The 15,042-nt window shown below is 39.3% G+C and overlaps 1 protein-coding gene across 7 annotated transcripts in view; it reads right to left on the bottom strand.

The window, feature by feature from the left end:
• The window catches only part of GRID1 (glutamate ionotropic receptor delta type subunit 1), a 496,676-nt gene that overhangs the window by 223,211 nt on the left and 258,423 nt on the right, over positions 1–15,042 (bottom strand). For all 7 annotated transcript variants that reach the window (XM_042033280.1, XM_042033281.1, XM_042033282.1 and 4 more), the window contains exon 4: positions 1,610–1,815. In XM_042033280.1, the coding sequence (XP_041889214.1) occupies positions 1,610–1,815 (206 nt within the window). The remainder of the gene's footprint in view (positions 1–1,609; positions 1,816–15,042) is intronic.

Here is a 15,042-nt window from a genome sequence, read left to right as displayed (position 1 = left end):
AGATATTGAAGAACTGCAGTCACCATAACTCTCCACAAAATGTAAGTTCAGCCTCTGCCTGGCAAAGAATCTCCCCTACACTGTGCACCTCGTATCGCAAGCCTTTTGAGAATTCTTTTCGAAGATTTAAATTTTCTTTTATAAAGCTTTTCTGAATCAATCAAGATTCAATATAAGAAGATTGCCAAATAAATTTCTTTTCAGTTCTGCCCACTGTTAAACTCCTGCAGGGAGCTGGAAATATATCAGGGTCATTAGTCTTAATACACAGTGCTTAAAGGTGAAGTGAGTAGTAAAAGAGTTTAATACAGTTTAATACTGGCCTCTACCCTCGAGAATCCTCAGGGTTCTGACAGAGCACTCACCTAATTCATCAAACAATCCTTGAGCCCTGTGTTCCCAAGGGACACACCTTCCACCCAGCTGGGGTTTGAATAAAACATTTCCTTTGAACACCTGGTACTTTGTTAGGACTTCCTGGAAAGCCAAGCAATGTGCATTTCTGCTGGAGGCCTCCTATGAAAACAACTGACTGAGATGTGGAGAGCTACACACACTCCCACTCCCTCATTCTTCTACTGGAAATACCTGTGTGTGCACAAACCTGAGGAGAATTTATCCCTGTTCTTAGTCTTTTCCAAACTACTTATCTGCCTCATTTATTTAGGATAAAATTTACCCTGTTATTTAAAAAATCACTGATGAACATAAATGTGGATAATTTACTAATGCTGTTATGGTTAAAAAAAACCCTAATGAGCTAATTTGAGTTGATTTTTTTTTAATTTAACAGGCTTTGATGCAGCAAAACTGATAATTGGAAACAGGTCCCACCCACATTTTAATTCCTTGGTTCAGTCATATCCCCTGGTTAATTAAAAAAAAAAAAAAATTAAAACCCCTGCTTTATTGCCAAATTCTTAGCTAATGAATACACAAACTTAAACTGAGGCTCAAACTCTCATTCTCAACTCTGACATATAAAGCACTGTAAAATAATTCATTATTTAATATTAAGAAAGCTGGATAAAACTAATTAATGCCAAAACTTAGCCCACAGCACAACATTAATTAAAAGTTTGCCCAACAGCTACCTCCCTGTTCTAATTAGCATCGCTGATTTCGAGAAACCACTAAGAAATTAAGACAAACATATAATTCCAACTTCATCTTTCATAAAGATCTCTTTGATTCAACTTTCAAACATCAATAATGTGCCCTTTTAATATGAATTTGGAGACTTCCAAAGCTAAGACAGCTCTCTCAAGCACATTATATTTCATTTCTAATAGACTGTTGCAGATTTTCTGATCACTTGTTAACAGTGGTTGAAATCCAGGCCAAAATTATTGATACAGAAGACAACCAGACAAAAATAATTACACCCCACTGAGCTGTATATTATATGATATAATATCTGGCCCACGCTGCCCCATTTGCATTAGCCACAAAGCAACCATTCCATGGAGCATGTGATATTTCAATTCCCTGGCACTAGAGTCTGATAATCTTATTTGGCATTAAACAACCAGCACTATCAAAAGGGCAAAACATGGGTCATAATACATGTTTCTGAAATGTTGATGATAAAAAAAAGCTGTGCACTGACCTCATTAATAAAAGTCTGGGCTCCCCGTGGGCTGAGGAGTAAGATAGCCCTTCGCAACGTGTCCCGATAGCGGTTCAGCTCTTCCGTTTTCATGGTGGTAAAAAGGTTGGAAAATACTCTGCTGATGTTCCTGTCCACTTTTTGTAATGATACATCAAGTCCCAGTCTTGAGGCCTGATCGAGAAATCCCTGCAGTCCACGTATATCTGTAACACAGGAGGAGGGGAAAAAAAAAAAAAATAAAGAAAAAAGAGAAAAGAAAAAAGCCACTGCATCAACCTCCACCAGTTAGGAAAGCAGCACTAATTAGGTAGGAAAAAAAATTCCTGCAGTGCTCTCTAAAGAAGAGTATTCCACATAGCCATCTTCCACAGCTCCCTTTCACAGTCAGTGCCAACAGGGAAACTCCATCAATTACCTTTCCCTGAGGTCTGACAATGACTCTTAGGAAGAGCCAGTTCATTTATCTGGGTGGCTCTGCAAACCTCCCCAGAGGCTCAAGGATACGGGGTTTAATACTGCACAAGCAACAAAGTCCCGCCCCAACAGCATCACAATTCAAATGCAGAAATCCAAGAACAGGTAAATAAGCAGGGGATAAATCACTCACCCCTAAACTTATCTCCTTCTACCACAACCTCACACAGCTGCTTTTGCCAAGAAAAAATTACAATATCCAGAACATACACAGCCCTTCTTTTGACTTCCCCTTTTTTTTTTCCTGTCAATAACCTACTGTTATGTAAATAACCTACCTAGCCAGATGTTTACTATTTATCCATAAACTTATAAAAGGATACACAAAGCCCCAGTCTATTGGAATATATTATAGTGTTAAAATAAAATAAAATAAAATATAAACAACAAGTGGTTCAAGAAGAGAAATCATGCAAACAAGCCCCTTCAAAACGTATTAGTTTAAGCTCTGTGCCTCAACCTCAGGATGATTGAAAAAATAAATTTTCTTAACCACACTTGACATTGAGGAACACATTTCATATGTTCGTGCTAAAATCTGCTTGTTCAAACTGTACTCAGTCTTCATGACTCTCAGCATTTGTGTGTAATAAATGTCTGAGTTTTTATTTTGTAGCGAAATTTAGAACAAGAAAAATGTCAAAGCTTATATTGAACCAGGTTGCTCTCAAAATTAGCAGTGACTCGATCACAGCTGTACCATGTCCTTAGAAGCCTTTAACTTTATGGGAAGCATGTCTAACTTATCCTGCAAAAGAAAGTATTGAAGCCTCTCAAATTCATTTCTCACACTTCTGTCATGAAATTTCAGCTCATGGGTGAAGCCGAATTCTGTAAGTTAGAGCACATTTACTGATCCCATAATGAAACCTTCTCTTCAGAAAACTTCACTGTAACTCTAACAATCTCTAAAAACTGCATTGTAACAGCTGGTGGGTAGTTTTGGGGTTTTTTTAAATCCTGAAGTAAACACGTTGTGTGTCCTGGGTTGCAGTGTATTCTATCACCATCTTCATGAGCTGTTGAAATCAGGAGGGGCAGTGTTTCCTTGCCTCCTCCCCCCAGACTATCTTTCTGTTAATTGCCCATCATTGTCCTGCCGCCTGACTCAGAGATAACTCCCTCCGGACTATCTTCTGTTAATGAGCCTAATCAACACTTTGCCTCATGACTCATTACCCCATTGTGAGATGCTCCACCCAGAGGGAGGAACCAAGCATTCCATCGTGGATATAATCTGAGATTCTGAACACCAAACAGAACCTTCCCACTGGATTTCCAGAGGACAGGAGCTACACAGCCACCACTGGACTTCCTGAGGAAGAGCAGACCCTTTTTTCTACAGGATCACCACTTCAGAGGACTGCAGCCTCCATTCTACCAGACTGCTACCACCACCCTGCCTAACAGGGTGCCAGGTTGTATCTGGACTCTGTCAGTTTGAACCAGTGTTTTCTTTTATTTTTTCCTTTTCTTTAATGCCCCATTAAATTGTTATTCTGACTTGGTGCCTCCCACTGGTTTGTTTTCAAACTAGTACATTGTGACACTGCTAAAGTCAGATGATGGAACCCAGTAGCACTCCCTGCTGCCTCACCTGAGTGCGCTCGTAGACCATCCCCAAACACGGTGTCTCATGGCCACAGAATATACATGTGAAGTCCTTTTTATCCCCCTTAAAAGTTGCCATATGAAAACTGATACAAGTAACATCTTGTGAGGACACACCAGTTTAGCTCACATACAAGTGTAAGAGCTTCACACCTCCATCCAAACATGAGAATGCTTGTTAATGGGATTAATTCAGCTTCAGAAATCAGCTGAATTGCAGAGAGACATCAGAAATGGTAGAAACTAATCTTGGGCTGTGCCAAGCAAAGCAGCCTCCCTACTGACTTTTTAATTTTGGTTTAGTTGATGTGATTGTCCAGCCAGCCACACCCTCAGGAAAGGTGCACTCAACGAGGGCTGTGCTGATCTTTTGCTGCTCAACTTAGACAAGTCCACAGTAGCTTTGTCACACTGTCATAAACCTTAGACTTGCTTACCATCCAAAATCCCAAGCCAGGGTGGAAAGGAAGGGATTTATTGTTATTCAGGAATTTCTGGAAAGCGACAGAGGACTTTAGCATGTGTATAACTGCTAAATATTGCAGGGGTGCTGAAATAATGACAGTGACAAACAGATATCATTTACAGGTTAAAGCATTTCACTAAAGTTGTCAAAGTAAGTTTGGATTTTCTTAATTTAAATTCATTAGACAGTATTCTTTACTATACCTATGCAGACTTTACGGATATGTGCAACACAAAACACAAAGATTTTTCTTTTAATGATGTTTAGTCCTTCAAAATTACTGCAGTACTTGACAAGCAGTAAGAAAATTCCCTTTCTCATGGTTTAGTAATGACTTGTCTTTTTGTGCAAGCCTTCCAAGAAAAGCTGTTTACAAAATATTAACTGAGCTGACGTTGCTCTGGGGGGTTTTGCCTCACGTTTTCAGCTGACCTGATGAACTACTGGTTAGAAACATTCTTGTAGGCCAGTGCAAAATACTTGATATACTTGGTAAGGCTATCTGGACTTGGAAGGGCATTTTATACTCCCTTATAAACCTTTCCCTCAAGGAACACGAACTGTTTTCTGTTTTGAGAAATGGAAAGGATTCTGAGTTTTTCCAGCTTGGTGAGAAAGCACAATCTGGGAGGGATGAGATTGTCCAAGCTCAACTGTGCAACTTATATCTGTGAAAAACTCACAATCTGTGAGTTTTTCACAGATATAAGTGAATGTGAATTTATTCAGTGTTGGCAATTAAAAAGAACTGTGTGATGATATCTTCCTGAATGCCGACATGCCTGCTCCTACTTGACACTGGGAAAAAGGAGGAGGCTTGATGGGAATTCAAAGGTGGAAGTGGGAACTGAAGAGAATTGTTTGAGGAGGTGACTAACAACTTTAGGTGCCTACATAATGGAATCTTTTTTCACAAGTAATTATTCACAACCATTACCAAGAGGGCAATCATTTCTTAAAATGTATCAGTACACAAATACACAAACACATGCCCATATGCAGGAGCATCTGTTTATAAGACATAACAAATTAGGCTCAGTCTTATTTTATCTGACATCATACAAGGAAGTGAGTGCCCTCGTTTTTATTTTTTCCTCCACTTAGAAGATCACAAGTCCATGCAACGTTAAAGAAAAACAGAGCTTTGCTCCACAGCAGCTGGAACAGAAATACTCACAGGTAAAGTTATGAATTTCTTTCCACTCCTCATAATTTAGGACTGCTAATCCTTCATTTTCTTCAATGCTAAAAGGAGTTTTATACAGTTCACACAATTTTATAAAAATAAAGGGTTCTATAAAGAGTTTTGTCTGTTAAAACACGTTTAAATAAATGTTTCCTGTCTCTTGTAGTCTTAACATTGACTTTTTATTAAAAAGTTCGGATTCTAACACTAGAGAGTTATCCTGGACCATTACTCACGAAATAATTCCTTGTGCCCATTCATTTCACACTTCCTAGAGAAAGTATAAGCAATCCAAATTCTCACTTCTGTCTGGAACACCTGACAAAGGACAGACCAGTTTGTTGCAGCTACACAACCTACAGCTACCTCTGCCTTCAGTCTGCAATTACTTGTTTTTGCTCAGACTGTAGCCCACACTCGGCCTTTGAAATCACATAATCCTATTTCATTTTCTAATTGCCCACCTGATTTGTCCATGCTCAGCATGAGGACTTTCAGAGGCAATATTTGAACATTTCCCCTTAGAGAACATCAGTTTCTTGAAGATGATGAAACACACCCTTCAGAAGGAAAACCACGCTAGAGAAAATGCACCTCTCATAGAAGGGATCCATAACACCATACAGTAATTGGGTAAGTTTACAATACGCTGGTGTCAACCACAAAAATGGAATCAGCAGATTGGAACCAGAACTAGAAAAAAGTGAGGGAAAAAAAAAAAGGGCAAATTTCTTATGAACATTGTGCCCCTTCTGCTACATCTGACCAGAGAGAGAACCTCTCTGTCTGACAGCCTTCCTAATGCTGACAGATAAACCGTATGCGCAGGTCTGACAACAGAAGAACAGGACAATTTTGGGGATAACCATTAAAAGGAGGGAAGGACAGCTTTGATACACTGCTAAGATACGAATTCTGTCACTGTGACTACAAAACTAGTGCTTGCCATAAATAAAGGGCTTTATTGTACTATAAGGAATACTGGAATATATAACTTCCTGCTGGAGGTTAGGTTGGTTACTGTGCTGGCTGATTGGAACACAAACATAAAAGAATAGTACTAAATGTGGCATTAGCTACCTGTAAAGCTTATTGTCACCTACAAAGCACTTCATTTTTATTACATTACTAATAATCCTTTTTATACAAAAAAGTTCAGAGTTTACTGTAGCATTCATCTTTCATGAATTTACAGGATCTGATTCTTGGCCTTGACAAAAGAGCTTGAAGCTATTGTTTCTGTGTAAAACAGCTGTGTGGCTGGGCACAGCTGGCCTTTTAGGATGGCTCATTGCAGAAAAGAATTTCCAGGAGGTAAAGAGCACTATATCATCTTTTCAACACCAGTTCCTAACCCCACTTGACAGAAATAGAGGCAGCACATGGCCAGGAAACATTTTACTTTGGGTGGAAAACAGCTGGAAGCAAACTGAAGCACCAAGTTGGAGCTGAAAGCACAGCTAAAGAAGCACCAGGACGTAATTTCACAGCCTGTCATTCTAATCCAAGCAAATTCTGGGAGGCCTAAGTGTCGTCACCGAGTTCTGTTTTCAAATAACCTACGCAAATCCTTTCACTGGTACATTTGTAAAAGGGAAAAATAAATAAGTGTGAAAAACGATGAGATCAGGCAGGATATGGTGAGGTTTGGAGTTTTCTCATTTGCAGGTTGCAGGCTCTATACTTCACACATTTTTTTTCTCAGTGTCAGTTTTATTTGAGCATTATTTTGACGATATTTAAAGTAGTGAGAAGAGTGTCAAGAAGGCTTGGATAGTTTCATTGTTTTAGCATTTATACACTTATAAGAATATATTTACCTTTTCCAAGAATTAGGAAGGGTATTCAAGGCATTGTTCTTTATACTTAAACTCCAAGAGAAGAGGGGAAAAAAAAGAGATTATTTCTTCTCTTTCATTCAAAGATATGCTTTACTGTCATTTTGATTCCCTTCAAATTGCACAGGATACTTCCCATTTATTATTTCATTTCTTGGGACAGAATAAAACACACATTTCTAGGATCCATTGATTTGAAAGATAACATATAAGCACTCTGAAACAGGTTTCCTAAACCACTTCAGTTTCATGGGTTTCATTCTTTTTATTTTACGTTGGCTGTTCTCCCTCATTTTCACAACTGCAAATTGTTTGCATTAGAAGTAAGGGATAATATGCCTGGTGTTAGAAACAGAGACACACATCCTGATGATTAGACTCTTGCTGCATTGTCAGCTTTCTGAATAAATTATTTTGAATACCATCTTTGTGTCCTTGCTGCAGATAATAACCTACTCGAAGGATCTGAACATATTCTAGAATTTTAAAAAACTGGAAGTGGACATATTTCTCTTATTCTCTTATTCTTCAATCAATAAATAACCAAATTTTATTTCTTCAAACAATAGAAAGAAGATTACTATTTATGTTTCCAAAAGGGAATTATTTTGTCCAAATCATCTAGAAGAATAAGACTTTGAGCAAGCACTGAAACTTTCAATCTAAAATACTCACAGAATCATTTTAACTGCTCAAATACAGTGAGTAGACCAGAAAGTATAACAACACAATCTGTTACGATAGGTATGACTGCATAAATATTAGAACATAAATGCTTATTGGAGCCAAGAACAAATGTGAAGTGATATTAATAAAATATATTTTCTACTTTTTTTCTCTGCTCTTACCATCTCTCTCCAAGCATGTATTTCTCACTTCACCCAAATCATTTCTTCAGGTGTCTTTGCCTGCCATATTCCCACAATCACTGCTAAGATAATTTTTTTCTACAAACATTAGAACTCACAATTTCAAACTATGTCTGATTTAGTTGCCTCACTCCTAATTAAGTTTTAGTTTGAGAACTTTCTGCTAAAAAAAATATCCTTGGCTTCTTGCATGCTTTTAGATACGCCAGCGTTCACAGTAACACCTCTGCAATTATATCCCATTTCCTTTTCCTTTTTTTATAAAGAAATGAAGTCAGTAACTCAGTAGTTGTTATTATAGCAAGTAGATATAATATCAAGTACAATAAATCCATTAATTAAATTGGATACTTTCTATTATTCAGTTTAGATAAGAACAGCTGGACCAAATGAGACCACACAGGAAGTTCTGCTGAGCTCCGTGACCCGTCTCTGACAAACAGAGTGCAAACCAGGAGGAACTGTGGATACTTCCCCTGAATATTCTCCCAACAATTCAGTTTGCAGTGCGGGGAATTCCTCAGACAAATGTGGTTTCTCTGTATTTCTATGCACTAATGGTCTACGTAACTCTCCATAGCTTTCTCCTCCACAGAACAGCTCAGTTTCCCTTTAAGCAAATGTAAACTTTGAGCATCCAAATCAGTTAACAAGCATAATAACCTGGGAATTTTTGGAATCCCACTGGATCTCCCATTTCCCAATTTTCCCTTTCTCTCCTGGACAGTTCTACTAACAGGGATCAAACACAAAGCAACATGCCAGCACTTGCACTGCCTGACCAAACAGGCCTAGAAGCTGCATAGTCCCTTCTCAAAGACATGAGAGAAAAGCAAGAAATCAGAAGAAATCAGAGATTTCAGGAAAAAAATAAAGCAGGCTATCAGAAACTTAAACTTTGAAAAATGCATAGAATATTGATTCACCATTTAAACTGAGATCACAGACTGACATTTGACCACCTCTCCACAGAAACAGAAAGTCCTACCATGTGTGTTTCAGTCCAAGCATGAGGATTAACCAAGTGCAAACTTCTACTCCGAACTCCTTGTAATATCAAAGGTTGAAGTTTCCATAATGGCTGCAGAAATTTTCTATACTGCCCACATCAATAGTATTTTCAGACTTTCAAAGATAAAAGCTACTTTGAATAGAGCCAAATCACAGGTTATTTCCACTCCCAAACAGATGGAAAAGGGACAGAATGCACCATAAAGCCAGATGTGTTGCATGCATAAACAGATGTTTCCAGACACATCATAAAAGGTTAAAAATACTTAAGTTACTCTGCACAACTGATGTTTCACACCTGAAACAGCTGATCCAATCTGAAGGTAACTGGAGCTTCCCAGGAGGCCCAGAAGCACAAAAGCCTTTTCAAGGCTACAACAGCCCTTTCACATTTAGCATGAAAGGTCAGCTACAGGTCTCTCCTGCTGGATTTTAACACTTGGCATTCAAAAGCACAAGGAAAAGCACCTCAGGAAATTCATTACTGTTGGAAAAAAACATGGACATATGCTATAATTGATGTAAAAAGGGAATTCACTGAAGAACCAGCATTTCAATTCAAATCATCCATTCAATTCTTCCAAGTGCAATAATTGCCAACTGTTTGCCCAATGGTAAAGCTCTGAAATGAGCTGTGACAGCTTCTCACCTCACTACTGCTGTTTATACATTAAAATACCTTTCAAGACACTACACAGTGCAGCTGCCATACCTTCTTGTGAGACCAAAAATACCTGTATTGGCAGAAAATATGCTTTTACTGATGTATAGACTCAATTTAAATGAAATATTTTTCGCATAAACTAATTTTAATCATTGCATTAAACTGATGAGTTTAATATTTGCTGTGACTGAGTACCAGCAAATCTAAACATCAATCCACCAGTACCTTAGGAAAACATATCTTTTACCCTTGAAGGGCTGAGATGCAGCTTCCTGAAGCCATATTGTTTTTCATGAATATCTGAGTTAATAGTACCCACTTAAGATGTTAGGACTGTACACATGTCAGCTTTCACACAAACGTAGCTGTTACTGTGTGGTAACTTGGGCTATTGTATTTTGACACTTGAAGAACACCCTTCAGAAATAAGACCAGTGACCCTAAACTAGGGATAAGCAAATACAAATAAAAGCATTCTGAAACAAACCAAATGTGCAAAGAACATGCCTGAAATAGAGAGGAAAATGTTCTCTTTTCTCATTCAGAGAAAACCAGAAGTAACTTGAGAATTTGAGAGATTCATTCTCTGCACGTATACCTAAATGTCCAGCAGAGAAGTTAGAAGCACATCCCTTTGGATTTAATGGATTGCAGAGTGAGTTTCTCCCCTGTTTAATCAGCTTTAAATACTGCACATTCCAATCTCAAGAGAGACGGCAATGAAATTACTGCAGATAAAGAAATTAAATTGCCCCTTGAGGAAAGGCTACTGGCAGGAAGACCTTATTCTTTCATATGTGTGACAGTAATTATTGCTTGTGTTCATACAACTCCTTTCAGCTAAGGATCTCAGTGTACTTTATAAACACCTGGACAGCATAAAAAATATAAATACATGTCACAGGAGCTAGTTGCTCTTATCTGCTTAACTACATGCCAGCAAATAATAATTCAACTCTTTATTGGTGCGGCCTCACTTTGAATACTGTATGCAGTTTTAGGCATCAAAATATAAGATCTAAAGCTATTAAAGAGTGTCCAGAGGATGGTGAAGGGCCTTGAGGGGAAGCCGCATGAGGAGCAGCTGAGGTCGCTTGGTCTGTTCAGCCTGGAGAAGAGGAGACTGAGGGGAGACCTCACTGCAGTCACAACTTCCTCGTGAGGGGAAGAGGAGGGGCAGGCACTGATCTCTGCTCTGTGGTGACAGTGACAGGAGCCAAGGGAATGGCCTGGAGCTGTGCCAGGGGAGGTTGAGGCTGGATATCAGGAAAAGGTTCTTCACCCAGAGGGTGGTCAGGCGCTGGAACGGGCTCCCAGGGCAGTGGTCACAGCTCCAAGGCTGGCTGAGTTCAAGAAGCATGTGGACAATGCTCTCAGGCACAAAGTGTGACTCGTGGGGTGTCCTGTGCAGGGCCAGGAGTTGGACTCGATCCTTGTGGGTCGCTTTCAGTTCTACTTATTCTGTAATTCTGTGATTGAAGAAACCTTCTCTCATTTCTGTAGGTTCAAGTAAAAGTTGTGCGTCTGGGCACACAAATCACAGAGAGGCCATCAGAGCTGACAGCTCTAATGCTGTTGGCACCCTCCAGGGATGGAGTCTTCACTGAGGAAACAAATTCTCTACTAGGTTACTATTTCTCAGCCAGTCTCACATTTTTCATAACCAAGTCGTTAATGATGTTAATTTGGTACTATCTCCAATCGCCTGCACTGCCACTTGGGCAGGTGCCCCAGTTTCACTCCGTTGCTCCCTCTCCAGAGCATTCAGCACAAGGTGGTTCAGGGGCTCTGAGCCCAGCCCTTGTCTGGAGCCTCATCCCCAGGAGCCCTCCCTGACTGGGTGGGCAGCTGGCTGCAGTTCTAAGGCTCTGTGTCACCACACCACAGGCACCAGAGGGACACCGGCTCACCAGGAGCCTGAGCTGCACAGAGCTCACTGCCCTGCCAAGCCCATCCTGAACTACTTGGCCAGTATTTGCTCATGTGCTGGCAAGGCAAGGACAATGGTGGGCATATTTTTAGCTCAGAAACAGGGAAGGAGGACCCTTTGGCTGATCATTATTTTATTTACATGATGTCCATCAGGCCATAATGAGTATGGTAGTACTGGAAGTTTAATTTCCTTGGATAGCTGTTTGACTCACAAAGTGCATTTTTATATAGACATTGAATTTGGAAAATGAGAAAAAAATATGCATCCTTCTTTAATTTCCTACTTTTTTTTAAAGGCCATTTTTCCAATATAGTCTCCATAAAACTCTGCAGAAAAATGCAAAGGGATAAAAAATCAATTGTAGATTCCTCTGTTCTCCAGTGTTTTCTGACAAGAGCAAGATGAGAAGGATCCCTACTGAGATAACAAATCTCTTGGCAGGAGAAAGAGGGAGTTGAAAATAAAAACTAAGTTCATGTCACATATAATGACCACAAATTACTCCCTCTTGTAGGAATATGCCAATAACAAACAAACAGAAAAAAAAAAATCAATTGCCAATTATTCATTTCCATTATGACAACTACTATAGTACAATGGCAAATATAAGTGCTCCCTTCCTAACAACAGAACTCTGAACGTGGGGGAGGGAGGGGGAAACACAAAACCAACGTGCTAGAGAACAAAATTATAAAACTTCTTGGTTTTTTTTCATCAGCTGCATCTTCCTCAGGCATCCCTCTCTTAGCTCCATGCTTTGGGAACATAATAAGTAATTATTACTGAAAAGACAACTGGTCACACTGAGGTGGAACACTGCAGCAGGACTACTGTCAGAAGACTCTCCACTCTTCATACTGTAAACAAAATCAGCACATTTTTACAAACCAAAAAATGAGATGTTGCAGGCCTTAGTCCCACAAACATTCAAGTCTGTATTTTGCTCTGTGTGAGGAGACTCAATGCCAAGTCTCCTCCCACGTACAAAATCACTCAACATATGAGTAAGTGCTCACATAGTTACTACACGCTGCAATTTATTGCTACCATGATGATAATCAGGACCAACACCTAAAACACACAGGACACACACCTTTCTGGATGTGAAGTCCTTCTTTCTCAAAACAGCAATAAAATACCCAAGCAAGAAAAAGCCTCTCAGCTTTTAAATCAATGCACCTCTGCAACTCTTCTCTGTAAGCTAGAATTCTGATAGTTTAGCAGCTTATGTTCATGATGGAATTTGTGGCCTTTGTGAAGACACTGTGTACTTTTTTTTCTTCTTTTTACTTTATTTCTATAGAGCCACAGCAAAGAGAAATATTTACAGGCCTAGGACAACAGTGTCTCCTCACTAAATACTCAGCTGTAGAAAAGGATAATGGTAAGCAGATACCTGAGGAGACAGCCCTTCACATCCAAGAGCAAGATGTATTCAGGGTTCTCTGTTTACTTCAGTGGCAGCAGGGGGTCTATTTGCATTTTTATGAAGTTGGGGCTTACTGTACCATCTCCTTTATGTGTATTTATGAATAACTGAATTGAGAGATCTATATGCATCAGTCAATTTTAATTTGGTTCTAAGACTCAGAGACCAAGGAACTCCCTCAAAATCTGACAAGCTTTTATCCACTTATCACAGTCATTAATCTGAAGGCCATTTAGGAATTCCAATATACCCTAAAGTTAATATTTCAAGAGGTCTTACTTTTTTCCCCCTAATTAACTTAATTCCTTAGCTAATGTCTTCCAATTTACTAGAAAGGAGGCAGGCAACTCCAAAAGTCACCAGAGGAAATGTTATTAGAAAAGGATGTGAAGGACATCTCTGGCTGAGCAACACCATGCAGGTGCTGCTATCTTTGGTGGGTGCTGGCACATCCACACATCTGAACATAGCTCAGAGCAGAGCAGACACTGTGCTAATTCCAGTTACTTTAAATAAAGCAATGGCTTGGAAGAGGACAAGATGTCGTGCCAAAAAGGACAAGATAATGTGTTACTGCCAGACATCTCAAAACCCATCAATCAGGTAAAGAGAAAGGACTAACATAATTACTGACTTCTCATTTTTCTGTTCTTGTGGAGAAGCTGGAAAAGGGAAAACAGAAACCCCTCCTTAAGAAGAGATTACAATCACTACAATGCAGTGAAAGGAAAACAAAAAATATTAAAACTACAGCTAATAAATTCACATAACTTTCACATATTCCATTTTCTGAGGGGGAAAAAATTCTAAATCTGCTGAGTTCACAGGAACAATTCAACTATGTGATGTTTTATAAAGACATGGAAAGTCTATTTGAACTCTAGATGAACCATACAGGGTTTTTATTTTTATTTCTACCTTTCATTCTGCTCTTCATTCCAGGCAGACTCAATCTCAGGTTTTTATTCTGGGGACACAACACATCAAGTTCTTCCTGTTTATAGTTTGAAGATAACTTCCACATACTGCAGTTAATCATAAAAGGAGCAGATGAGAGCTAACAGTTCTCATTCTACTAGCTCATTAATGCACCAAGTGTAAATAAGGCCTCTTTTAGTTGTCTTAGGGTTTGAGTTTATTGATCATGATAATCATAGTGCTTTTCCCCTACATAATATGTTCAATCACTTCTGCATCTGAAATATATTTGGTTATTATAATTAATAACTTGGGGCAGGGGGAAGCAGGATTAGACACTTCTTGTCAGAAGAACGTGGCCTGGAAGGCCACTTAAGAATGCCAGCTGGAAATTTTTGGAAGGCAAAATAACACTGAATGGGGGTTTTTTGCTTTGTCATTTTATCCTCCTAATTTCCTCCTTTGAGCAAAATTGAGGTTCATTCAAGTTCAGGCATTTCTTTAGATCTCTTCATTCATTCATATAATCATTTTTCTCACTATCAAGAGGTTGCTCTTGGTCACAGAGTGCATTAACAGATGTCATCTGCACCTTTTTCCTTCTCACCCTAAACATCCCCATATGAGCCATTCACCTGAGAGTTGGACTCGATGATTCTCACAGGTCCCTTCCAACTCAGAACATTCTGTGACATATTTAGATGCATTTCCTGCCATGGCACTACACTGACTTCTACAGCAGCAGAGACAATACAGCTGTAAACTTCAGGGAATGAGACAGCGATGTAAACTGCTGGAAACACCGTGACTTCAAAACCTTCTAGCAAGAGGTTGCAGATACAGTTTCACACTTCATTTCTTCTGACATGTCCCCAGAAACACCGCTGCGCGTATCCAGTGACAGTACTCGAAACCACACACCCCAGCCACCTCCGAGGCTTTATTACACTAGCTACTGTTTCCATGAAAAAGAAACATTTTTTTTCCCCAGGAAACAAGTGCTCAGTGTTTGTATGAACAGAGGTCTTTTG

This window comes from Corvus kubaryi, unplaced genomic scaffold (genome assembly GCF_017639235.1).
Source record: "Corvus kubaryi isolate FWS band 111438036 unplaced genomic scaffold, C.kubaryi_AGA036_p1.0 37357, whole genome shotgun sequence".
Lineage (NCBI taxonomy): Eukaryota > Metazoa > Chordata > Aves > Passeriformes > Corvidae > Corvus > Corvus kubaryi.
Note: the sequence above shows the minus strand (reverse complement) of the source record. Positions and strands in the feature narration are given on the sequence as shown.